At 39.7% G+C, this 26,631-nt stretch overlaps 1 protein-coding gene across 2 annotated transcripts in view; it reads right to left on the reverse strand.

The window, feature by feature from the left end:
* mnb (minibrain) overlaps window positions 1–26,631 on the reverse strand; it is a 212,174-nt gene continuing 185,543 nt past the window's right edge. The window contains exons 4-9 of one of the 2 annotated variants that reach the window (XM_071585811.1): window positions 15,272–15,460; window positions 14,906–15,053; window positions 13,986–14,272; window positions 12,561–12,707; window positions 11,594–12,074; window positions 1–3,792 (exon numbers count right to left, since the gene is read on the reverse strand). In XM_071585811.1, the coding sequence (XP_071441912.1) occupies window positions 2,825–3,792; window positions 11,594–12,074; window positions 12,561–12,707; window positions 13,986–14,272; window positions 14,906–15,053; window positions 15,272–15,460 (2,220 nt within the window). In that variant the 3' untranslated portion in view covers window positions 1–2,824. Of the gene's footprint in view, window positions 3,793–11,593; window positions 12,075–12,560; window positions 12,708–13,985; window positions 14,273–14,890; window positions 15,054–15,271; window positions 15,461–26,631 lie in introns of both variants that reach the window. The other variant, XM_071585810.1, reaches the window with a different exon arrangement.

The raw sequence follows: 26,631 nt of genomic DNA on the forward strand, positions 1-26,631 counted from the left end.
TTTTGCAACAAATTCTTGTCCGTTTTATTTAACAAAAAGCCAGGAGAGGTTTGGTGGGCCAGAGCCATTGAGATGGCCAGCACCACCTGGGTGCATGTGCAAATGCACTTTTCCAAGGGGGCTGCCATAGCAAGGCTACACAAGAGGCAAGGGGCTGCCAGGCCCCCAGCAGGTAGGTCACTACTCGGGGGAAAGGGAGGAGATTGGTAGGGTCAAGGGGAGAAGTATTTACATTTTGGGGTTTTTGCCTTGATTGTGAAGCCAATTTGATTGGAAGAACATTTTCCATAAAATATCAAAAGAAAAATTCAGTGACTCCAAGGTAAAGATATGCAATCATATTAAAAACATGTCGACAGCATCTGCCATGTAATTCCACAATAAATAATTATTAAAAGAAAAAATTCTGTAGTCTTGACGAGGTCACAATATAGCTCTTTGTTCCAAAGCAAATATCCTAAGGAGTTTCCAGGAGTCTTCTTTCTAAGTCTTCTAGGTCTACAGTTTCATATAAATAGTCTAAAATCACAATTTCCTCTTGACAAGGGCACAGTTAAAGAAATGGCACTGCAGCTTGTAGCAAAATATTACTTTTCCACTGTTTCCAATCTTATGACCTGATGCAGAACAGATAAAGAGTGGGCCAAACCTGGGATCAGGGTTACTAGGAACTCTCTCTCTCTCTCTTTTTCTCTCACTTTCTCTCTCTCCCTCGCAAACTCCCTATCGCTCAAAAGCCCTCTTTCTCTCCCTCTCTTTTGCTTCATCCATGTTTTACACCCCATGTACTCTCACAGACACACTCTTCTACGTAAATGTGACTCCTTCCAAGAAAAAGTTTTGCTACATTCTGATCTGGAAGATATCTGGATTACTCCTTTGCTTCAGTCGTCGTCATATCTTTGAAAAACGACATCGTCACAACACATGCCAGCACCACTGCTTTGCAGGGCAGCCACCTCTCTGGCTCTATTCGTATTGCCCCCATGCCATTTCTAAAACAGGTGTCAACGGACCACAACAACACTATATACATCACAAGATGTTTACATAAATAAAAGACATTTTGAACAATGTGGTATCAAAAAAACCTAAAATGAATACCACCAGCATCAGTGCACACCACTAAGTATATTACCCTACTAGGGTCACAGCACAATACTCTTCAATTCAAATTATGGGATTCGACATGGCTTGAATTAAAAATTGGGAGGCTAACTCAAAAACATTAGGGTACTTATTTAGTATGCATGCTGAATGTTCATTGTTCAAAATACCAGTGGTAATGACACATAACAAATGACAAGTTTGATTGAGTAAATATGAATCTCTCACAAATTTCAGCCACTGTGTATGTACAAGTTCTTACTGGACTAAAACGTCAAGAAGATTACACGTGAACTACTTCAAAAACCACACTAATCATGAGCAGTTTGAGATGACTGGGGTGGATCATGCTCAATGTCTTACCAGGTGAGGACACGCAACAGAAAGGTTTCAAAATGGATGATCTATGTATCAAGAATGATTAGAAAAAAGTTCAACAGGAGTTGTAAAACATTTGTAACAACACTGTATTACAAACAGAACTGTTTGGTATTATGCACCTATGATGTGGCAAATAACACACAATCCCTCCATTCTTGCAATGGATGAGCCGGTCTTCATGAACTGATTTTTTTTTTCAATATCAAACCTTGAGATGGCAGAATAAACTATTATTTCTTTTAACACAACACACATGCTAAATTGGAGCTCTAACAGCAACTAGAATGAAAATGAAGCAATTTTTTATTGTCATCTGCTAGCTTTTCTTGAATTCTTATATTCTTATAGCATTTTTACTTCATCTCTTGTGGAAGAATGTGGGTCAAGAAAGATAGCTATCATTGTGTAAGGAATTGTTGCAATTTCTCTGAAATAACTTAAAAAAGAAAAAAAATGCAGTTTCTAAACCTCAGAATGGTAGAAAAATTACATCAAAACTTTTCAGCAAGTGAGCTCTGTTTTTGTATGTGTGTGTGAACATGTATGCATCAAGGTCGACGTGGGGGAGAAGTCTATCAGCAAGTTTTAGCACTTTTTTTGCAGATATGTACCGTCCCACGACAGCCCTTGTCATATTTATGAATTATTTCTAGAAAGAACACATTTTTGTTATTCCCACTGGTCCCGTATGGTATACCTCAATGATGTGGGAAATAATCCACAACAACAATTGCGTCTCTATGGGAGGGCAAACAGACTGGAGGCACGAGAGGCTGCTTCCCCCACACCCTCCAGATTTGAGTGAACACAGCCGTCAAAATGACGATGGTAAAATTAGGACTGAAGGGAGTCCATCCGCAGCAGTCATAGTCAGTAAAACATACTATACAGTAGACAACCACCCAATGGTGGGCCCGTCAATTACTCTTGGCAAGGCTTATTGAGGGAGAAGAAGGGAAGGTCAATGGGTCCAGTCTCTTCCTCCTAATTGCATCACCCACCAGAGTCACACAACATCACAGAGGAGAATTGAGGTGGGGAAACCCCAGAATATGTAGCAGTGATGATACTATCAACAACAACATGCTGTCCCCAAAATAAAGGTGCACTGCTCCGGTGCCTCACCACCATGACATCTGCAAGCACCGGTACAAGAACACATTTCACTAATGGCTCCAACATCAGACTACCGTGGCACAGATAGGGGGGTTTTGGGGGAGAGAGGGGGGAACCGCCCTCGCTAAAGGCATCATCACCCAGAAGGGCCCCCTGTGGGCAAATATGCAGTGGCCGAGTTGGACGGTGCAGGCCGGAGAACTAGCAGGGACGGTCATGGTCAATGGCTTGCCACTGGACTCTGCTGTACACATACACCTACCATCGGACTGTCCTCCCGCTCGCCTCCCCCTCCGACCGTCCCCTGGCCCCTCGTCAACTTGGGGCCCACTCCCTGCGTCGGGGCAGTCGACGAGTCTGAAGGTCCTCCGCCACCTCCGCCTCCTCCACCGGGCCCCCCTCCTGCCACCGACACACCAAAGGGATATCCCCCAGAGCCCACTACAAACTGTTGCTGACTCGTGCCGTCTGGCATCACGACCGTCGATGGGATGTGGCCTATGCCCACACCCACTGGCCCAGGGCGCACTCCGTACGCACCAGATCCCGGATAGAGAGAGTGATAGGGGCCACCACCACCTCCGGGACCGCCACTCAGCTGCAGGTTCAGGCTGCCCGTGCGGGTGCAGTCCAAGCTGGGACCCAGGGGGAGGTACGCTCCTGAGCTACCCGAACCATCACCACTGTTCAGTCCCCCGGGCAAGACCCCAACTCGGGATTGCTGTTTGGAGTAGTGGAGGGGTTCCGCAAGGAGCCTCACGTTCGATGACAGTGTGGGCACAGTGGAAGGGGGCGAGAGGGGCACGAGCGGCATCGCTCTTGAACTGCGGTGGGCGTGATGATGAGCATGATGGAAGTGAGTTGGGGCCGCTCCCCTCGGGACCTGGGACTGGCTCGCTCCCTGGGGTGGGTGGGGGAGGTGGGAGTGCAGTGCGTGGTGACTGAAGGGGAAGCAGGCACTCGATGGCTGTTGACCCCCACTCGGCCTTGGTGATTCACAGTCCATGGCAGCAGAGGAGGATGGGGCTGTCGAGGCATTGGATGATGAGGAGTGTCCTGATGAGGACGCTGATGACGACGTCTGCGTGGCTGCACTTTGGGTGTGACCATGGAGGGGCGGGGGCACTGCATGGAGTCCATGCTGATGGGTAGGGTCGGAGCGGGCCCGTCCACTTCCGCAGGAAGCTCCTGGAAGACCATGAAAATGCTCTAGACTCAAATGAAAAATCTTTTGACTTTCATCGACGTTGTTTCGCACGAGTGGCTTTTCGGGGAAGTGAACCAATTTTTTTTGGCATTGGCAAACTTTAGTCACTATAACTGCATATTACGAATTTATTGAAGCCACAAATTTATGATGAGTTGAGAATATCAAAAATGATTTTACAGAATTCCTCCATAATTACAGAGTGGAAATGAAAATGGCATTTTTTTTGACATGCTTACTTAAACTCAAAATATAATCATGAGTCAAGAAAATATATTAGTTTAAACACATTGAGTTTTTAGTTAAAATGGAAACATTGGAAAAACTTTGTGACTTTTATGATAGCCATTCATTCTGAAAGAGGATATTTTTACAAGAGCCCAGAGAATCTATTAAGCATGATTAAACCAGTTGGTATAACTACCATGCAGAGTATTTCACATTTAAGATTGTTCACACATAATAACATAAGCATTTAGGTAGCTTAAAAAACAAAATGAATGAATTATTTAGAGTACAAAGAAAAAGGGTTTATGACTACCAAAATTACTGGGGATGAAATATAGGTAGCAAACACAAAAAAACTGTTTGATAAGCAGGTATACATAAGTGCAGAGATAAAATCTGAAGGTGAAAGCATGCCAGAGGATAACAATTATTTTGTCAGAATTAAATTTTTTAAAAAATCATTCAAAATATTAAGTACACGAGTGAATAAATTTCAGTAGGATAAAAAAAAGCTGATTTTCCGTGCCACTTACATGATATACAGAGAGGCAATTTAGGATTACAATTAGAGATAGGCAACAATAAATTCAGAAAACAGTGTTTCAGCATAATATCAATCTAACAGCAAAATTATTATCTCATAAAAACCAGACTATAATACAAAAATGTAAGTAAGCAGTTTTTAGGCTCACCATAATTCCTAATAAAAAACTTAGTTCCTCTTCAGGTAGAGGATATAATATACTTTAAAATGACAATATATATATATATATATACTCCAAAACATTTACAAGAACTAATTTAGCACCTACAATAATGACACCTTGAAAAGGAGATATAATCTATTTACCACATTGAAATATGATTTTAAAAGCTTGAAACAAATGGTCTGGCCGCGATAGGGTAATATTCAGGTCAAAATTAATCGGGTATGTATTCACCCTCTACCACATATCCTTGTGGTGGCTTGTCGGGTGCTAAAATATCAATATGAACAAAAATAAACATTGACAAAGTTAACAAGATAAGAGACTAAAACTTATATTACCCTATAAATCACAATTTATGGTTTGCCTAAATATTCTACAAATTTTACAAAATGAGAAAAATTCTTCTAAAAATATCTATACAGCAAAAGTGCACTGCACTACAATTTTTGACATTTATGTGATCAAAACCAATTGAATGGAAAGTCTGCTAATGGAAAAACATTATGCTGAATATCCACGGCAAAACCTAATATCAATTTATCAGTTAACCCAGAGAGCTCATGATGAATTGCCCCAAATATAACCAATCTAGCAAATTAGTGACAAAGAATGAATCAAAAAGCTAATGTTTTCTCTCTGATGAAATGATTCTACCCATGGTCATGACCCTGGGTAGGAATGTCATACATGGGAAGCATGAGGCAAATGTACACCAAATAACCTCAAGTTAGAAGAGTCATTAAAACTATTTGCATAAAGGACTTGAAATGATTTGCATTATTGTCTATTACAATTTACTTGATGCATCATATGCCATGCTTTAGTCTGAAATTAACTGATAAACTAATAATTATGATGCAATTAATGTTAAATAAAACAAATAAATTAGCAAATAATAGGATTAAATAGAAACCAATTGTTTTATGACTAATGAATATTACATAACTAGCACAGTTAACAGAAACAGTAGCCACAAAACAATTTTGGTATATTTCCTTCAGCACCAAACCTTACTGGTATAATTGGGCTTTTTTGCAAGTATACAATGTTATTATTTCAATAATGAATAAATTTTAACATGATATATTTTTTATATATTTATATGATATACTTCTTTGGTAATGACTATGATCAAATAATCAAATATATTCCAGGAGGAGGGTTAGATTTAAAAATTATAATTACAATGAAATATATGTATGGCATTTGCTGTAGCCCAATATGAAAGTCTCGCTATTTTTCATAAGAAAGTCAAGTTTTGTCAGCATCACTAAAGATAAAGTCTAGTACATGGGATCTGTCTCCCTGACATTTACATGGTTGAGTACCAAGTTATGTAGAATAATCATTGATTCTGTCACGCACTAACCTGACTTCCCAACTAAAGAAACCCCTCACATCTTCAGAACTTCCTCACATTGGCTCATATCATGAATATGACCCTTGTAGAAGATATTATCATTTAAAAGCTTAGCAGTTCACATTAGTGCTCACAGTTACACACTCAAATTAGGGTAGAATGGGGAAATTTAAAATGAGCTGGCTCTCATTTCCTAAATATCTATGATATAAAAATTTAACCACAATTTGAACTGAATTTTATAATATTTAAAGGTTATGCTATGATGATCCTTCATATATTCAAAAGATTATTCCAGAAAAACAGAGTGAGTAGGAGATTTCTCCACAGACTTTTTCAAAATGTCACATCCCTTAATCAAGCAAGTTGATCAAACCATCTTAAATATTTATGAATCCAACTTGAAGTTTGACTAAACTCATTTTTACCAACTGGCATCTAATGAGAAAGCAACTATTTAAAATGCCCTCATTTTGAGTCAATTTAATCAACATTTTCCTCCATTGTAACTTAGAAATTATAATTTGTATTTGAAAAAAAATATTTTCAATATGTAAACAACATATTTTGTGGACAAGGCCAAGAAAAAATAGCCCTGAGTCCTGTCTTATAATTGGACGTGTCCCACTTGATTCCTAAATGGAGCCAGAAAAACTTATTCCTGATTTTAAATCCTTGCTTGCTATGCCATACTCACGAAAATGAAAACAAAATTGGTACCAATGAATGATTCCAATGCTAAACTACCTTTGCGAAAATGTTGATTAATAAAATGATTGGTCAGTGAGGAAACGCTTTTTGAAATTTTGAATTGCTATGATTTTGTGCATTAAGACCTCTGCAAATTGTGTAAAACAAATAATTTTATTTAAATACTCATTCAATTATTATCTGCAGGGTGTTCACAATATCAAAATCACAGAAAAATTTTTGGGGTATATGTTGTTCTCACATGTGAAGATTTTGAGGAATTACATTGCTCAAAAATTGGATCAAAAATAGATGCTCCAATTCAGTTTCCTAAATCATAACCCTTCCTATCACCTTCAATTTTACACCTTACTTCCCTGCTTTGCATTCCATCTTTTCTTACCTCTTTCTTACCCCCTTCTTCCTCTGATCTCAATCATCACCACGCCTCACATTAACTATACATGTGGAAGCTATATATGAGTGAATTGCCAATGGCCCATTGCACTTTCATGATATTCATATCCGTTTTATTGTTTAAATTAAAATAGGCTCTACATGCAGAAATAGATTTAGCTTGTAAAATATTGCACAATAATTAAAAAAAATTTGGCTACTCTGCTTGGGCTACACTTTTTTCTTCAAAACTTTCTGCATAACTGTTTTAAGGGACATTGGGAGAAGCAAATTCAGAAGTGAGGGTCAATAGAGAAAAATGGAGGTAGGGAGAATGGGAATGGGATTGGCAGTATGAAAGAGGAGGATGAATGTGAGGTGTAAATGGAAATAATGTTAGGATGAAGAATAGTAAGACTTGCAGGAAACAAAGAGGAGCACCCTTTTTTGATTAAATTAATTCCACAATATCTGAATGAGTCAGAATTTCAGGAAAATTGTTCATTGAACTATTTCTCTTAAGTTAAGTCAGAAAATATACTTAATGAACGAAGCAATAACTTTCAAAAACAACCATTCAATGTGAAAATACTATAGAATCATTCATACTTATAACGAAAATGGTAACCTTCGTTAATTACTATTGTATTACAAAGTGGCACATATCATGACTAAAAAATTAGTTTTCTATGGTTATAAGTCAAGATGGACTTTCTAGACTTACCCTACTTTACACCTTGAATTTGATAATAATTATCCATCAATTTCATAAATATTTCTCATGCAGTTCTATCAAAGAATTAATAAGATGGATATAGATTTAATTCTTCAAAACTGATTAAATATAGTATTGGATCACATTTAAGTTTACTATATTCACTCCTATGACATTTTACTAACTTACTCTTTTTCTGGCTTACACATCAGTTTAATAACTTATATTGATTTTTCTAAGAAAAATGATGCATGAAAATAATACTACAAAACAACCTGCAGGTAATCAATTCTAAAAAGCTGATGTCCAATTAAGTACCTAATTATTTGCATTCAACACCATTACAGAAAATAATGCAATCTAGGAAGCAGAAAAGTTAGAACTAAACTGCCCATGATAAAAAACCTATACTATAGATGTTATAAACAAATCTCTCACATATATATATATATATATATATATATATATATATATATATATATATATATATATATATATATATATATATATATATATATATATATATATATATATATATATATATATATATATATATATATATATATATATATATATATGAGTGTGTGTATGTATATGTATATATATATACACGCACACACAAACATAAACAATTGTTTCCATTTCTTATCAAACAATTCTGTATACAAGTTTCTAAGTCGAATACAAATTAAAATTAAAGCCACATCCTACAAAAAGACATCAATGTATGGATTTATTTTTTAATAATTATGCAAGTTTACAGGAAAAATTACCAAATTATAATATCTGATACGGTTACTCATTTGAATAGAAGGTATTAACTTCCAATGAAAATAATCATGATCTATAAGGTATCTAATTCTATAATTCACCATCTTTACTATTGACATTTTAGTCACTTTTCCACAAATTCTTCAATAAAAAAGCAGCACTGCACAGTTATCTCAAATAATAGCTAGTACTATGTCAAATATTTATGGCTACAGTTAGTATGTACTGGAAAAAACAGAATTTTATACAAAATACGGAAGCATTCTATAAATATTTTGTCATAAACGCTTAATATACTAATTGTCCAATACAGTTCATTGCACAATATTTTATAAAAAGAAACCAGATACAAAACTACAGTTATACTTACCATTTTCTTAATAGTAACTGATTTCACAAAGCTTTTATGTTCATAAAAGATTCAATTTTGTATGAAAATATTAAGATGCATCTTAATGAGCTTAGTTTAAATTTAACGGAAATATAATGTCGTTTACCCTTACATGTGGTTACTGATGATAGTTTCTTTACTCAAAAAAATTTTTTAACCAATTTATCACTTAAAAATGCGATTTATTTGATAATTTTGTCAAAGAAACATTAAGGCATGGCAAATTAATTAGGCTTAAAATTGATTTCACAACCTAAGGAGTTTCATAACTTAAAAGCAATGAAAATACATGAACTGTGAAATGCCACTTATGGTAGATATGAAAAATTTTCAGACATGTACTTGATGGAACTATCTACAGCAGAAGAATAACCAACAAGCAAGGTGTTTTTATGCAGTGTGTGATGGAAGCATACAAGTGATGAAACTTCTCAAGGGGAGGAAGGGAAACATGCAGAATTAGCACTCAAATTCCGAAGATTTATTTTAAACTGCCAAGGGAATGCAATACTTGCTGAAAAGGATGGTACTCTTTCCAATGCAAATGAAGTTTCACCAGGTGAGAGGGGCTACTACTGGCAGGTATATTCTACAGCCGAGAATGGAGCAACAGAGATATACGGTGGAGGATATGGGTTAAAGATGAAAATAAAACAAAGCAGAAGACATAACTGGGGCTTGAGGGTCCTATGAATTGTTTTCGGGCATACCTCAGGATGGGGGACAATGTACTACAGTGCTCTTGCTTTTGGGGATGGGTTCCAACGGGGTTACTTTTGGGGGTACTATGATGGTCAACAGGTCATACAGTGGGGTTCTCTACTAAAAAGTCGTTAAAGATTCAGATGTCAAATTAATGGGGTTAACTGCCTAAAATGCTGTGTTTTTTTTAACATTCTGCCAAACATTGGTACATATCCCCTCCATGTTTCCATTGCCATTTACCAAGCCTTTCTCAAAGCAACTTCACGTCATCAAATTGGGTAATGTCACAGCCCCACTGAACAATGTAATTAGGGCCAACGCATTACCTCAAATTTGATTTCATCGTACGCCATTCAAATAACGTTTACACAGTTTTGCGGAATGAAATAAAGAAAACAAGGAAAACCGGGAGAGGGAAATGAACCTCATGCTCTGCAGTCAGACTTGCACACTTACTGAACGTATTAGGAGGGCAGAGGAGCACCACCGGTATCCTGGCCGGTCGTTAGTGTTAGTCATCGTGTCACAAATTGTGCAGGCAAATCATCTGCATATCAAAAGACTGCAATTAATATTCTGAATACCAAATAATGTTGTAGTTAGTCAAAGCATTAGTGAGGGAAGGATGATTATGGGTAAAGACAACACACACACATGAGGAGAGAACAACACAATGGCAAGGTTAAATACAAGATATTTGGACAGCACAGTGGATGGTTCAGGGCAGCAGAGGATTAGGAGGATAGGCTGAGGGGAGGAGGAGGGTGGGAGACCTGAATTAGGCAAATTATTGGCAAGGGAGCACACTCACCAAATGTGTTGCCTAGCTATAATGTACAGGAAGTAAGATTTACAGACTATTAAAACACTCATGAGGAAATTCTAGCCATGGTGGGAAGCTTTCTTGGCAAAATTACTAACGAGCTCATAATGCTTTATTTAATCAATAAATTAACTGCCAAAAATTACAACTCCCACATGGTTGCACACATTCTTGTAGCTCAAGTCAACCCTGACTTGATCAAGCATTAAACAGTCATTCCAGAGATCTGGGAACCCACCAACTCTATTGTGTGAATAATGAGTTAGAAAAAAAATAGGACGGTCCTTTTGATTCTAAGGGTTTTGTGTTTTTAGTGGGAGGATGGGAACTCACTATAGTTATAAAATTCGTTATATAGTTTATAGCAGTGGTTGAGCACTAAGCTTAGTCAATATGCTATGCTGCCTGAGGCATGAACAACCAAACAGTGAGAGCAAACAAGAATAAACATCAAACAAATGTTAACACACCAAAAGGCCACTAGAAAGCTAATGACAGATGAAAATAAAATATGAGGAGCATGAGATAAGATTTCACGATCTCTGAATGATATTATACTCTCTCCCAATTAAAATTTTATTCCTCAATTACCTGTTCCAGGAAATCTTCATACGTGGAACCATTTACTACAAGCTTTCACGTGAAAAAAAAATAAAATAAAAAATATCACACTGGCATAAATTAAACTTTCAAATTTTGACGAAAGTATTAGGAGAAACCAATCATAGAAACAAGAGTGCTCTAACATAAAACATCTCTCTCCTACCTAGCCAATCTGATTTAGGCTTTCTAACGCAATTTCATGCTCACCCACCAACACAAACCCCAGTGAACTTAGGAATAAGCAGGTACCAGAAATGAAATTTCAGTCACAGGTGCTCACACAGACTTGGAGATGGTACTCCTCATTAAGCATCCTTTGCTAAGAGAGTGACCCACCTTCATGTAATTTCACCACGCCTGTCAAATAGGGAAGAATATTTCACCACTCACCCGAAGTGGCTCCCCCCGCAGAAGTACCACCGCCTCCTCCTACACCACCTCCAGGACTGCCCGTGGCCACCCCTGACGAAGGATCTAATGCAGGGGAGGCACTGGCACTGTGGCCAGTGTTGGTACCCTCATCTGCAGTGCGCTTGAAGAAGTTGTGCTGCAGGGCATAGTATGGGGACACTCTTGTCTTCGGGTCAAAATCCAACGTGCGGAGGATTAGGTCCTTGAACTTGAGGTAGTCAGAGACTGCGTGCCCAGGCTCACCTTGCCGTCGTCCACCAGGCCCGCCTGTCTCCACACCCAGAACATCGTGTAACCTCCTCGCTCCAGGAGAGCGATACTTCTTACCATCCTTCGGCTTCTTTAGAACATACGAGCCATCGGGCAGTTTGTCAAAGTACTTTCGCGCCTTATGCGCCTGGTCAAGGATGTGTTTTGGTGGGATACCCAAGACTTCAACAATTTTGTTCATCTGGTCGACCTAAGAGATGGCAAGATGGGTTTTAAAAAAAATCATTTGCAGAGGAGCATGAGGGTTATTGCTGCCTAATTCCAGCAAAAACATAATGCAAGTGACGTTGTGGGGCAACTTAAGTACATATTAATAAGGTGTTGAAACAATTAAAAAATATTGCATCAGTTCAATTTCTAATACTCAACTGTCATCACCTTAAGTATGTCAGAGCAAAATTCAAAAATGTTCATGCAAGCAAATGCTGAAAAATTGCCATAATTCTAATCTGCATTTATACAATTTTTTGAATGAATCAATAAAATCTCTATGAAAAAGAACATTTTTTCCCAACAGTCATCAACACAAACATATTCATCTAAAAAACACTATACACAGAGCAAAAGTAATTATTAAATTTATAACTTGGATGTTTTCAACTTCAATTACTGTTCAAATAATGGGTATTGTAATGATCTTTCTCATATCTATTTTATAGAGGAGATCAAGCTTTACCTCATTTGCTCCACTAAATAAGGGTTCTCCTGTATGCATTTCTACAAGAATGCACCCCAAACTCCACATGTCAATTGCTAGGTCATATGGAATTCCCAATAGAACCTCTGGTGAACGATAGAACCTTGACTGGATGTACTGGTATATCTACAAAGAAAAGAGGTATTCTAATTAAAAAGTCATCAAGAAATGGCAGAACCTTTGAAAATTATATTTTTTTTAAACTACACTACATTCTCTTCTACCTATGATAAATGATTGATTACTCTCAGCTCAGTTTTATTAGGCATCCCTAATGATTAATGATATGTATGGACAAAATAGGATGGAGGAAGGGCACTTAAAAATATAAAAGACCATTTATCATCACAAAAATTCAATGCTTAAAAAACCTAACTTCATTATTATCCTTATAAAGATTAAATTTTTGTGAGAAGAGTTTTATTTTAATGCCAATGGAAATAATCAAAGAACAACACAGAGTGACACCAGAAAAATCTATCACATTCACACCACCATTGGTCCAAAACTGAGATAAAAGATAACTTATCACTTTCTCATCTAATCATTTCAAATTTCAGTACTAACTCATTTCAAATGAAGTAGTCATGAATGTGTTCAGGAATACCATGGTCACAAGGAGTGGAGAATTATGATAGGAGGGGATAGAACTTTTTTTCTCAAATGTAAATATATTAATAATTGATTGAATTCCGTTATATTATACTGACAACAAAATCACAAAAAACTTAAAATGCTAATGTTTTCTTTTACTATTTTATTATCTCATTCTCTTCATGTTCTTATGGAACCACAAAAATCCAGACTGTGCCATTAACTGCGAAAAGAATCATCATTCAATCTTCAAAAAACTACTCAAAAGATCATTGTTTTCAAAGAGATATATCTACCAACAGTACAAGTATGTCTATCAGGGATACCAAACGCACTAATTATAATAGTAAAAATAACAATTTTATTTTAGTGAATGACTGGCCTCTTCTAATTTGGCCTGAAATTAAACTATTTAGTCAAATATTTGATTCAATATGTGTCACATATATGCTTATTATGCCTTGGGAAATGTAACTCAAAATTATTTTCATATGTCTTTTTGAAGAATGATGTGACTCTTTTCCATCAGCACTGACTGAATTGTTTGTACTTTGACAGACTCACCATTGGTAAAAAGAACTAGTAATGATGATCAAGACAACGTGAAATGATTTTCCTAGCAACAGCTAACTATTGCTAGAAATATAATATATACTTTTCATGATGCATTCACATGTTGCACAGAAATGTTTCACTTTCAAAAGACAGATTATTATTATTGCTTTCAAAGAAATTAATGTTGATCCAATTTTAAACATCAAAACACTTCAAGGAGCTTCATTTTAGAACATATTCAAGAGAGATATTTACCCGTTGTCCCAGCTGACATGAACTGCCAAAATCTACTATTTTGATTGCAGAGCGCTTAGGGTTGCACAAAAGGATGTTTTCTGGCTTGAGATCACAGTGGATGATATTTAGTTCAGGTGTGGACAGGAAGAGAAGTGCCGTACAGAGTTGTTGGGCAAACTTTCGAGTAAGGTTGAGGGACACTCCTCGAAAGTTGGTGTTCCGCAACAAATCATACAAATTGTACGAAAGAAGTTCAAACACCAAACAAAGATGATTTCTCCACATGAAGTGCCTCTTCAGTTTCACTGTGGGTGCAAATTTAAAAAAAAAAGCTGTTACAAACTGGAGCAAAACAATACATTGCCTACAAACAATCTGATTCTCATACCAAAGCAACGCCATGCACACACAATCTATCATTAAAAACACCATATCTACTCATAACCTACCACCAAATGCTATGTTAGTAAGCAAAACATTCACGTGCAGGGTGGGGAAAGGTTAAAGACCATACTACATTAAAAAATACTAAACTGCCAACTACAAGAATAAAATGGCATCAGTTGGCATGATCAACTGGGTCCACAAAGGCGTCAACACTCAAGAGATCAGCCATGTTTCCAAAAGCTGTAACTCAATCATTTTATTCATAATGAAGGAATTTGGTCATTTAACCAGTAAAGAAAAAATTTACATTGAATATGCTAGAAAACACATTAAGCTTTTATAACCAGTGATGGCTTTCACCGGAAGAAATGGTATAACATTATCACCAAAATCATCAAAAGGAAGGTTGTGTAAGGAAAGAGTAGATTACAAACTAATAAGTAATAATTAACATACTGATGCCAATCACAGTTCCCATTGACATTCCAATGAAATATTTGACTTTAAGAAAGATTTTCGGAAACATGGTTACGCACCTATTTTGTCTTTACCTATGTAATACTTGTTGTCAGCATCTGCCCTATTCATCATATCCAAAAGCTTAACCTCAATTTGAGCTTGATTAAGGAATGGTTTTTTATTTTTTATGATCTTGATAGCTACATGGCATTGTTCTTCATGGTCAAAGGCTTTGACCACCTGCAATAAATAAAACATGTAATTAATTCAGAAAGCATAGCTCAATAGTACATGCAATACAAAGTGTTCAAATGTACAGTTTCTACAAACTCACATTGACAAAGCATACAAAATGTTATTTTCAAAAGTGTAATTCATAACTTTAATTTTTAGGCAAATTTATAGACCAACAAATTTTATGTTCACTGTAATTGAAAGGAAATAGAAGATAATCGAACCTGTCCAAATGATCCTTTTCCAATAAGAGAATCTATCTCATAGCGATCTAAGAACTTCTCTCCATTCTTGATGATATAATCATGATTGTCATCATCATAGCCATCATTGTAAAGTTTACGTTCTTTTTTGTGAGAGCTATCCTCTCCTTGAGTTTGCTGGGCCCTCCGCTTCTTCTTGGCATAGTAAACCTGCAAAAAGAGAGAAATGAAAGGTTCGTTTAGAATTCACTAATTTTAATTGACATAGTTAAGCAATCAGAAAATTTTTTACTTAAAAAAACAACAATTGCACTTAAATTATAATTTAAAAAAACATACAATAGAGCCTCTCAAAATTTACAATAATTAAAAGATGAACTGTTTGATCCTCAAAATATGTTTCTTAAGTGTAAAAATTATAGCATTACTTTCATGGGCAGATGACAAAATGACAAAAACTCCAATTGACAAATTTGCACAGATCATGAATTCTTTTCTATTATTAGTCAACAGGTTTTTTCAATCGCCAAAGCTTTGCAAAATAATTTCATTTTATAACATGAGAGGTGGCTAATGAAGGATTTTCTTTTCACAGCTTTTTGCACAAATTGACATTCAATTTTCTTTCAAGATTGAAAGGTTGGGAAATAGTATCATGACATTTTAAAACAGAGCCATTCATACAAAAATATGATTTTCAGTAGGAGGGAATCTTACGGGAGAAAACACAAAAACAATTTTAAACTCTCTCAGGTCAAAGTACAACATATCTTTTAATTAGATTAAATAGTATGTACACCTAATTATTGTTAAAAATTTAAAGATATACTTAAATGTACAGATATAATATATCCATATATGTACATCTGATTCGAGCTCATTAACCGACAATAGATCTCTATTAAATCAAATATAAAAAATATGAAAAACCTGAACCCAACAAATTTTCAATTTCAAAATTCACACACTTTAATGTTCTACGACTATGGTTTCGATGTGCTTCCGACCATGGATGATGATGCGCAGCATCGAAAAAGGGCCGTAAAAGTGTGTGGAAGTGTAAAGTTTCTCTTATTTTTCACCCTCAAAATTTTATTTATTAAGGAGGCTCTATCACAAAACAAAGAAAACAATTATTATCTAACATTTACGTATAATAATTATTTGTTATGAAGACAAACATTCAAAAAATGTTTACTGAGGTTGGATTTCAGAAAAAATATAAAGTGCATTGCAACACCAACTTCACATAAAAGGCCTTATTAAATATAATTATTTTACCATATAAATATCAAATTATTTTCTAAAGATAGTATGTTTGTCTGACTTCAGTCTTCTACTTAAAAATGCCACCATCTCTCTTTGTGATGCATAACATTTTAATAAACTAATAATTTTTGTAAGAAAGTATTCCCTCCAAAAACATTTCTTCTTATATTTTCAACAATATTTAGAGGAAAAGATTGATATGATGTTTGAGGAAAACAAAAAGGGGCTTAAATAAATATAGAACAGCACATTAAATAAAGTCAAGATAAATGAGTTCACTAGCCACCAATAAATAATAATGTAGTATCTGGTTGATGTATGTCTTCAGACAGTGATAATAATTTGTGATTGACATTTTTAATTGCTCCAAGACATGTTAGATAAATGTATAGAAGTATTCATATAAAAAAGTGCACACTCAAATCAATAGAAATAAAAATGAACTCATCTCTTGAAGAGAATGAGTTTATTTTTACTACAAGAAAAGTTATGGTAGAGTTTTCAATAAATATGGTCAGAATGGGAAATTTTCCTAGATTCCCTGTTAAGGAATTGAGAAATTTCACTCCTGCGCAGTTCATATTTTTACTAAAAAGGCTTATAACAGGTCACCAGAGCCAGAACGTGTTATATTTAGGTTCATTGCAATTTTTTTCAATATTATTATTTTATAATTAAGTAATCTACCGGTTAAGGTAGGTTTTGGATGGACACAACAACCAAATAAATATTTTGTTACTCCTAACAAAACACAAAATCCAGCATCCTACTCTACATCAGGTCCCTCTTCATCTCTGTGTACTTCCTTCCTCCCTTCATCCAGTCCAACATCCCCTATCCTGTTCCTGCCCTTTCCTCTTTTGCCTAACATTCTCTCCTCTATTACAGCCTTCAACATCGCACTGCCGTTCGATACGCTCTTCATCAATTTTTCCTGCCTCCTTAAAATTTCTCCGAACATACCTCTCTCCTCGTCCACCATACCTAGTACTTCCTCATTTGTTTTCCTTTCGGTCCATTTCACCTTCTTCATCCTTCTCCACACCCACATTTCAGAAGCCTCCAATCCACGTCTATTCTCCTGCTTCAGTGACCACGTTTCCATGCCGTACATAACTACGCTCTATGCTACCAATTACCTCTAACTGATAGGGCAGATCTTCCCTGCTTACTTCGCCTTAGTCATTTAACCTGGCTGTATAGCGCACCAATTTCACCCTTCCTAAGCAAACTTTTCATATCCTTGCACTGCATCTTCCATCATGTTTCTTATGCTTTATTTGTTGCCCATGTCAATTTATTATTTAACTATTTGTACTTCCTTCTGCCTAGCTCTGTGTTTACATTCTTCCATTTTCTTCTTTCATCTATCTTTCTAATCATCCAATCTGTGATCCATGACTTCATTGTCCTTTTCCCATTAATGGTTCCTATAGTTTCTTTTGCAGCCTTTGATATACTCCAATTTTCCCTCAATAGTACTCAGCTCTTTACTCTCATCCATGATTTCCTCTATAGCCAGCTGATACTATTTCCTTGTCAATCCAGTTAATGCTTCTACATTCCATTTCCTAACCCTGCCTCATCTTTTTGAAATGGACGCTGAACTTCATAACAACCAAATTGTGGTCAGAGTCCGCATTTGCTTCCAGGAAGCCGTGCGAATTTATCACACTGTTTCTAAACCTGTGCCTAATCGGAATATAATCTAATTGATACCTTTCTGAGTCACCTGGCATTTTCCATGCATACCTACGCCTTTGGTGGTGTCTAAACAAGTGACACTTGTTGGTGATGACTAACCCCTTTCTCCTTCAGAATTTATTTGCTTTCTCCCTGAGGTCCTTCATTGTACCTAAACTGTAGTCCCCCACTTCATCACCATCTCTTTCTTTGCCTATCGTCGCATTCCAATCATCCGTCACTATCAAATGCTTCCCTGCAGGGACAAATGCGATTATGTCCTCCAACTGATTGTATATTCTATCAACTTCTTCCTCCTTATTATTGCTGTTTCAATATAAAATGAATTTTTTCCCAGACAAACAAACGAAATGACATAAATTTAAACTGGCCAAGTGAGGATTTTCAGAAATTCACAATGTGAGTAAGAGCAGTTTATTTTCTTCGAATTTTATTAATGCATCTAATTTCCACGTAACCCATTTTCATGTTCTCTTTTAGTACAATTTTAGTAGTGAATAAAGATATTTTGTGTCGACTTGATTGTAAACACAAAATTTTTCTTGCTTTTCTTTTTTATTGATTTAAAGTTAAAAAAGTCAAAGTTGAATAACTTGCGACCACTAATCTACATATAAATGTGGCAAAAAAAGAAAATACATTAAATTATAATTACTCAAAACAACTAATTATTATGGGAGTGGCTTGGATATTTAGGACGCTCACACTCACTAGATAGGATGACTTAAAGATTATTATTTGTCAACTGAGATATGTTAATATCATTCCTATCATTGCTTCAACTTTTAACATGAAATTTCCATTCACTGTAACATAGCACAAATTATTGACATGCAAAATTAGTGCAGCAAAAAAGATTCAATAAAAATATAATATTTGAAATAAAAATTCGAGTCAAAATATTAAATATTAAAACACAACTATAAAAATTATTTAATTGAGAAAACGGCAACTTTTCTGCGGCGACCCCAGCGGACATAGCAACGTTACCAGAGAAGACAATACGTACACGCACATACAAAAGCAATATTTGCAAATAATTTAATGATTGACACTACCTCATTTCTGCCGAGAGAAAAACTGCACGTCTTTCTGTGGAGTCCAAACATTTCGCCAACTAAAATCTCGCCAGCAGCAAGTGATACATTATTTCGGGCGTGTAGGGCTTCGAGAGTAAGCGATCTTCGTTTCTCGCTGAAAGCTACGCGTACGCCCAACGGAGTCACGAAAGAAATGCGCCGCTGACGGCAACACTTACCGCAAATGAACTGGAAACCACTGACGGTTTAAGGCTAATAACGACATTAGTCATTGCAAGACATAGTGACTACATAAAATGGAGTAGGATTCACTCTCCTAACCCTTTAGAGGTGAGAATCGGAGGTGAGTAACGCCGATAAACACGTAGCCACATTCAAAGCGGAGAAATGACTTGTCTTGTTAATTGCGCAATGTCACAAGTATTTCTTGGAAATGTCAGATGCATGAAAAATGACGAGGGAATGCAGGTGGGATCAACGAAAGAACGTCGAAATACGGAAAGAATGTCATTTAGAAAAAAAGGCGAAGCACACATTAAGTGCCTTAAAACTTGCATCACGTAGTTTCTACAGTAAAAATGAAACAAACCGATTCAGTAAAGAAATTAAGAAAAAGTGACCCTTAAACGTCCGCGAAGAGTCATTAGTCCTCGGGTGTCGGCTGGTCTAAGGGAATAAAGACAAGTAGGTTTGGTAATTGAGTTTCTCTTGCCGAGAGTTGAAAACAGAGAGTAGCGTTTAATATACCACCGGATGAATATGTCGAAGGAACATGATTATCTCCTTCACTTATTCAAGTCAATAAATATATAGCTTTATGATTACCATCAAACAAAAGCTCACAGAATTGAATAATTATGGTTATCTATATCCAAAAAATAGCTCAGAAGCCGCCGCTATTAATTGAAGGATGCCAAAGAAATGAGTGAATTTGTTCGGCACGAGGTCAATAGTTTTATATAATTGCTCCCTCCATTCGTTGGACCCCTGGGTCCAAAACCTCCCCACTGCTGACCTTAGACAACAATCCCTCAAAATCCAGATATAAATTCATAGATTAAAACGATAGTAAAACTAAGACTCAAGATATAATAAATATCCGAAACATGTGGCCCAAACTTTCCACTTCAGTACTCGAATAAATGGCATTTTTTTTAAATTCTCAGGGCAGACAATGAGCAGCAATAGGGGGTAAAAATCTTCACTCCCGATCAATCCGGCGGGGGCACAATGAGTGCGCCTAGCCGATTATAAGAAAAAGAAAATGTGCCTCACAACCTTCCATCATTTGCCTCGAAAAACTCCTGAGTCCTTCGGGCAGGCATAAGGAGGGAAACGGAGGAGGGGGTCGTCAGCTAGAGGGTGGACAGGGGACCTCTCTCGAATAAGTCGCTTTGGGGGAGGGGGGTGGAAAGTGAGGGGTGTTCGGTACGAAGAAGGGAGGCTGGAGGCCGAAGATCGTCCCCCTCCCAACCCGAAAGATTGACGACACGTCGAATGCGAGCTGACCTACCGAGAAAACGCGGGAGAGCCAGAGTTCAAGGGGAGGGCCAAGGAACAGTCGAGCACCGACCGACGCCACCACTACCACCAACACCAATACAGACACCCGGGGACACCTTCTGAGTGGGGCATCCCGGACCAGAGGGAGAGAGGGCGGGTGTGGTGGCCGGGAGAGGGAGGGAGAGTTTAACACTGACCCGACTACGGTGTAGTCGTAGGGTCAGCGCGGAGGATGAACTGCCGAAAATGCACGAGTTGCCCTCTCCTCCGATCGGGCCGAAGGGGAGAGAGGAGTGAGGTGTACGAGTGGAGATGGAAAGGAAGAAGAAGTTCGGGGTGCGCTCTCACGTTGCTAACGTGCATTCATGGGACGTCGTACCCCCCTCCCCAACCCCCTTAACCTCCTTCCCTTTCCCAAGGTTTTTAGAAAAAGAAGACGACCCACGCGAAAAAAAATGTATGGGTCCCTGAATTAGAGAAATCGCCCGCATAAATCGATAGTTTCATGAACGGCACCACCCCAGCCCAACATTGCGAGCTCTTGATAGAACCTCGAGCATGTGCACGGCCGTGCCCCCCACCACAACTCACACGAGGACCGAAAAAAAAGAAAAATTAAAAAGAAGCGTCAGGCACGCGAACGTAACCCTGACGCATCAAAGGGATGCAAAACTGCGTGCATAAAAAAATAAATAACCACGCTCGCCCGCTGAAGGGGAGAAGAAGCGGGATTATTATGGAGGAGCGGAAGACAACGCAGGGATCAACAAACAACAGTCGTTGGCTGAAAAAAGATAAAATTAACGCAGGGGAAAAAATGCGGGACCTCGCGGAAGGAAAAAATAAATTCCTGGACTTTTATAATTTCCCAACCGAAAAGGGAATCGAAATATACAGAAGGATGTCCTAATTGGGAGGCAGATTTAGAAGGAAGTGGGTGGGAGAGGAAGCGAGGGGTGGGTGACGGATTGTGTGTTTGTGAGTGTACGAGGGATAGAGAGAGAGAGAGAAAGGAGGGAGACGGGGGGAAGAAACCGTCGAAATTTCACCAAATCGGGCGCGACCCAACGCGGAGGATCTTTTTCGCTCAGACTTGAGTTGGGATGGGAGAGATGAGGAGAGGAAAAGGAGGGTCCCGGGGGGAGGGGCGGGGAGGAATACGGGTCGGGGGGTGGAGGGTGAGGGGTAGAGAGTGAGGAAGGGAATGGGCGGAGAATATCACTCCCGTCACGACGGGATCGAGTCGAAGGAAACCGAGCCGTCTGCCTTTCCGCAAGCCTCGCGGCGAACGGGGAGGAAGGATGGCGGTAGGGAGAGAGGGGGGCTGGGAGGAAGGAGAGGGAGAGAGAGAAATGGGACGAGGAAGAAAACAATATAAACAACACTCTTGTGGAAAGGAGAAATGGAAATTGCGGAGAAATTATGAAAAACAGAGATAAAAGTCGAAAAGAATCTAGGACGAATTCAGGGAGAGGGGCAAGAGTGCAATGCATATTGGGGTGGAGAGATTATTTTTTTTGGGCGGAGCAAAAAACCACGCAAAGGGGAGGGGGGAAGGAGGTCGAGGGGTGGATTCCGAAGGGAGGGGGTGCCCCCAATGGATTTTTACGAGACGATTCCTTACCTCCCACAATCTCGTCCCCACCAAACCCTCTCCCCGTGTTACGCAATCGAACGGCGAGAGACGACGGATGTGCAGACGGAGGGGATGGTTGGAGATGAAGAAAAGACGGCAATAATCAAAAGGGAACGGGAAGGGACGAGGAAACCGAGGGAAATACGTACCTGGGGCAAATAATACTTTTTTTAACTATCCAAATAGTCGTCAACTTATTGCCTCGGCAACGGGGTCCTTCGGGGAGGGCAGGGAGCGGGGCTACCGGGGAGAGAGAAGGAGTTGTTGGGGAAGATTCGGGAGGAATCTCGGAGGATGAGGCCTGAATGAGGGGAAGGGAGGGCTCTTGAAAAGGAGGAAGAGGCAGGGGTCGTGGGGTAGGGCCAATGCATCGCTCACCGCGATCCTCCCTCCGACGCCACGACGCGACGCATCGCATCGCGGTCTAAATTTCTGCGCGAGCGAACACTCCCCCCCCCCCATTCCCCAGGCTTCGAATGTATCTACCACAGTTGCAAAAAAAATAAGCCCAGGGGACGAGAATCGTGGGAAAATCGACGGTCGATATCGATGTGGACCGTAAAGAGATGAGCGGTTGCAGAGGAGGGCACGGAGGATGGATGAAAATCGACATAGCGCGAATGCCGTCCGATAGCGGGGACCCGATGCGAACTCGACGTGTTTCGTCGACACTTTGACCATATTCCATCCGCATCGCTCGGCGATGTTTAAGTTCGAACATCGCAAAGCCGTAGGGAGGAGAAAGAAAAGACCCGGAGAGAGAGTGAAAGACAGAAAGGGGGAGAGAGAAAGAAGAGAAATCGTCAGCGAGACGGGGGCAGGTCGCGGGAAACGGCGAAGGCTGTGGGAGGGGGGAAAGGAGGGGAATTGGGGGAGGGTAGAATTTGAGGGGGGGGTGTTGGAGAGGGTAGGAAAGAGGGGGGTAAGAGAGGGGTGAAGAGAGGGGACGGGAAGGTCGACTTGCACATGCCCCTCGGATCGATACCGGAGCAGGCCTAGTAGTAGGCGTCTGCGACCAGGGGGCAGCACGATCGCAGCGGCGCTGTGGCGTCTGGTGCCGGCAGACCGCAGGCAGTGGGTCTGAAGGTGTCGAGGTCCGGGGGAAAAGAGGAATAAGGGGGCGGGGGGAGGAGAGGAGAGGGGGCGGTGTTGAGGGCAGGGGGGATGGATGAGGGGGACGAGGGTGCGAGGGACTTGGGGGAACGGCAGGGGGGGATGAAGAAAAGTTAGGCCGGAAGAGGAAAAGATAGTGAGAGAGAAATAAATAAAAAAAACACGCTGAAAAATGTTGATACCCTGTCCATACCCAAGCTTCCCCGCCGACGCCATCCAAAATCGAGTGAAGAAAATAAAAATATTTCGAGGGAGCGCACAAAAAATAACGGTTAATTCAACCCTTCCCTCACCCCACCACTCCTGCGCTCTTTCCTCGCGTCCACCCTACCCCCCTTTCTCCAACCCCTCCTCCGTGAGAGATAACTATCTCCCCCCCAAAAACACACATGCACGCGTACACTCCGCGGACCCTAAAAAGAACCGAGAGGAAAAAGGAACTTAAAACGCACAAGTAATACACCAAGTGTGTGTGTGTGTATATATACATATGTGTGTGTCTGTGTGTGTGTGTGTGTGTGTGTATGTGTGTGTGTGTATGTGTGTGTGTATATATATATATATATATAATATGTACAAGCGTGCTCACATAAACACACACATTGACACGTAAACATATTTCCTGCGACGACGCACCCGATTCGGGGAAAAAGGATCGTGAGAACAGAGTGGAGGTGAGGGGAGGCGGGGATAGGGAGGGGACGGATTCCCTCTCTCAACTCTCTTCCCTCCTCTCTCATCCACACCAGGACCTGTTGGAAAACGTAGTGAGTTACCAGGCGAGGGAATTGATTCCGGTGCGCAGGGAGAAGTAGCAGCAGTGGAGACGGGAATAATTCTCGCGAGGGGTGGAAAAAGGGCAAGAGGGAGATAGAGAGAGGGAAGGAGATAGAGAGAGGAAGGGAGATAGAGAGACATAAAGAGGGAGATAGAGAGAGAGGGAGATAGAGAGAGAGAGGGAGATTGAGATAGATAGAGAGAGAGGAAGCGAGAGAAACGGGGAGAGAGAGAGGGAGGAAGAGACAAGAGAGTGAGGGGGAGAGGGTGGGGGGCGGTGATAGGAGGAAACTCCGAGGAAGTAGGGGGGAGGAGAGAGGAAGAGGAGGAGCGAGAGGAAATGATGGAAGGCGGGGCGGGAGGAGAGGGGGCTCAGGGAATAGTGCGAGGGTCTAAGCGGTGGAGGGGACACTGAAATGCATCTATGCCAAAATTCGAGTGTCAAATTCGCAAACTCAGGAATGAAGTATTATTATTAGCCTCACATTACCGGTCAAGTAAGATTTTCGATGGGCCCGGGGGCTGAGCGAGGTTTCACTTCTAAGCCCCGCTTACCACGACAATAAACACCGTAATACCATTCATCACCATAGATCATTTTCAAACTCGACAGACTTTCTACCTCCCTCCATGCCGTCCAAAATGCCTACTATTTTGCCCTCGCTACCCAATGTTCTCCCCTCTATCGCAGTCTCCAACGTCCCATTTCCACTCGATATGCCCTACATCCACTTCTCCTGCTTTCTTTCAATGACTCCCAACAGCATTCTCCCTTCCCCCCATGACTAGCAATTCTTCGTTTCGGAAAAGAAATACTTAGTTATTCCAGACATATTTTATTAAACACGACCTAGGTTTCGAAACCTAGGTCACGTTTAATAAAATATTTTTGGAATAACGAAGTATTTCTTTTCCGAAATGAATCGCTATCACAAAGTGACGCCTCAAATCATTCTATTCATTCAATTCTTCGTCTGTTTTCCTTATCGTACATTTTTGTTCCTCCATTCTTCTTCAAACCCACATCTCAAAATTCATCAACTCATGGGCCAAGTTTCGGAGCCATCCAAAAATACGCTTTCTAAGTTTTCACTCACCTTTGCTGTAAAGCTATAGAATGAAGAATTTCGCAGCTTCCAAAGTAAACAAACCTTTTTCCAGAAAGGGTGCCATGTTACGTAGGTCTCATTCTCACGGAGAGGATCCTCTCCGCAGTCGTAAGAGCGAGAGGATAGGCGCGGCTCCGCTCTAAGTGTCTGTTGGGTGACGGACAGGACCGACTAAACACCCACTTCGTGCGATAGACTACGCTTGAAAATTCAGCCAACATTTTAATCGGACTCCATAAATATATGAGTGCACGGATATGGTTGACTCAACGTTAAACGGATTTTAAGGTCTATATACAGTTATCGAGGTGACTTTGAGCAACCACCAGGATGAAAAGTATACTAACTGATTGAATAATACTCATGGAGGGACCTTTAATTGGGGAATAAACGCTAGACTCGCCTTTCTACAATGGAATAGCTATCCTCGGATAAGGATAGTCACGCGCTATTTTTAACAGTGTTTTGTATATGAGTAAACTCTACTAAGGGTAATGTTTACGTAAGGTACTAAGCGAAAAATAGCTGAAAATATTTTTGCCAAGCTGAATGGGTCATCAACTCATTTTTTTGTTTTTCGCAGCATACTAATTGCGCTAAAATGTCCAAAATGAGTGAGAGAGAGAGAAAAAAAAGATAAGGAAGCGGTAGAACGGGAGGAAATAGAGGGCAAAATGATATCATGGCATAGAACGAGCGACTTTCATTCTTCTCGGACGAAACCGAGGCAGACCTTACCGACCAACATATCTCCCCTCCTCTACTCCACCGATGATTCCCGCACGGCCGTGGAGGCGCGTGAATTGAAAATAAGCACCCCATTTCCTAGGAAGTAATCGCGAGCGATGGTGGGTTCGTGTGGAAAATCAGGATGTGGGCCCGGCTCACCTTTCGCACCGAGCGGTAACACGCCCCCGCGGAGTCGAGCCGAGTGCTTTTGGGATTGGAAAAACATAAAACGGCAAGGACCCCGAAAAAACAGCAACGAGGGGACAATTTTACACGAGGCGAACCCCTTACCACGGTCGATCCAGATCGTGAGACGCACACAGAGATGCACTTTATAGGGGATTTGGCTGGAGCGAGGCGACGAAAAGGCGCGAGAGGGGAAGGGGTACGCGGGGGAGTGAGAAAGGAGGGGGTGCGAGTGGAAGATGGTGGGAAAGGATATTCGAGGGAGAGGGTGGAGTAGGGGCGAGAGGGCGAGTGGGGTGGGGAGGAGGGTAGATG

The sequence above is a fragment of the Hetaerina americana genome, unplaced genomic scaffold, assembly GCF_022747635.1.
Source record: "Hetaerina americana unplaced genomic scaffold, ioHetAmer1.1.p SCAF_2, whole genome shotgun sequence".
NCBI lineage: Eukaryota > Metazoa > Arthropoda > Insecta > Odonata > Calopterygidae > Hetaerina > Hetaerina americana.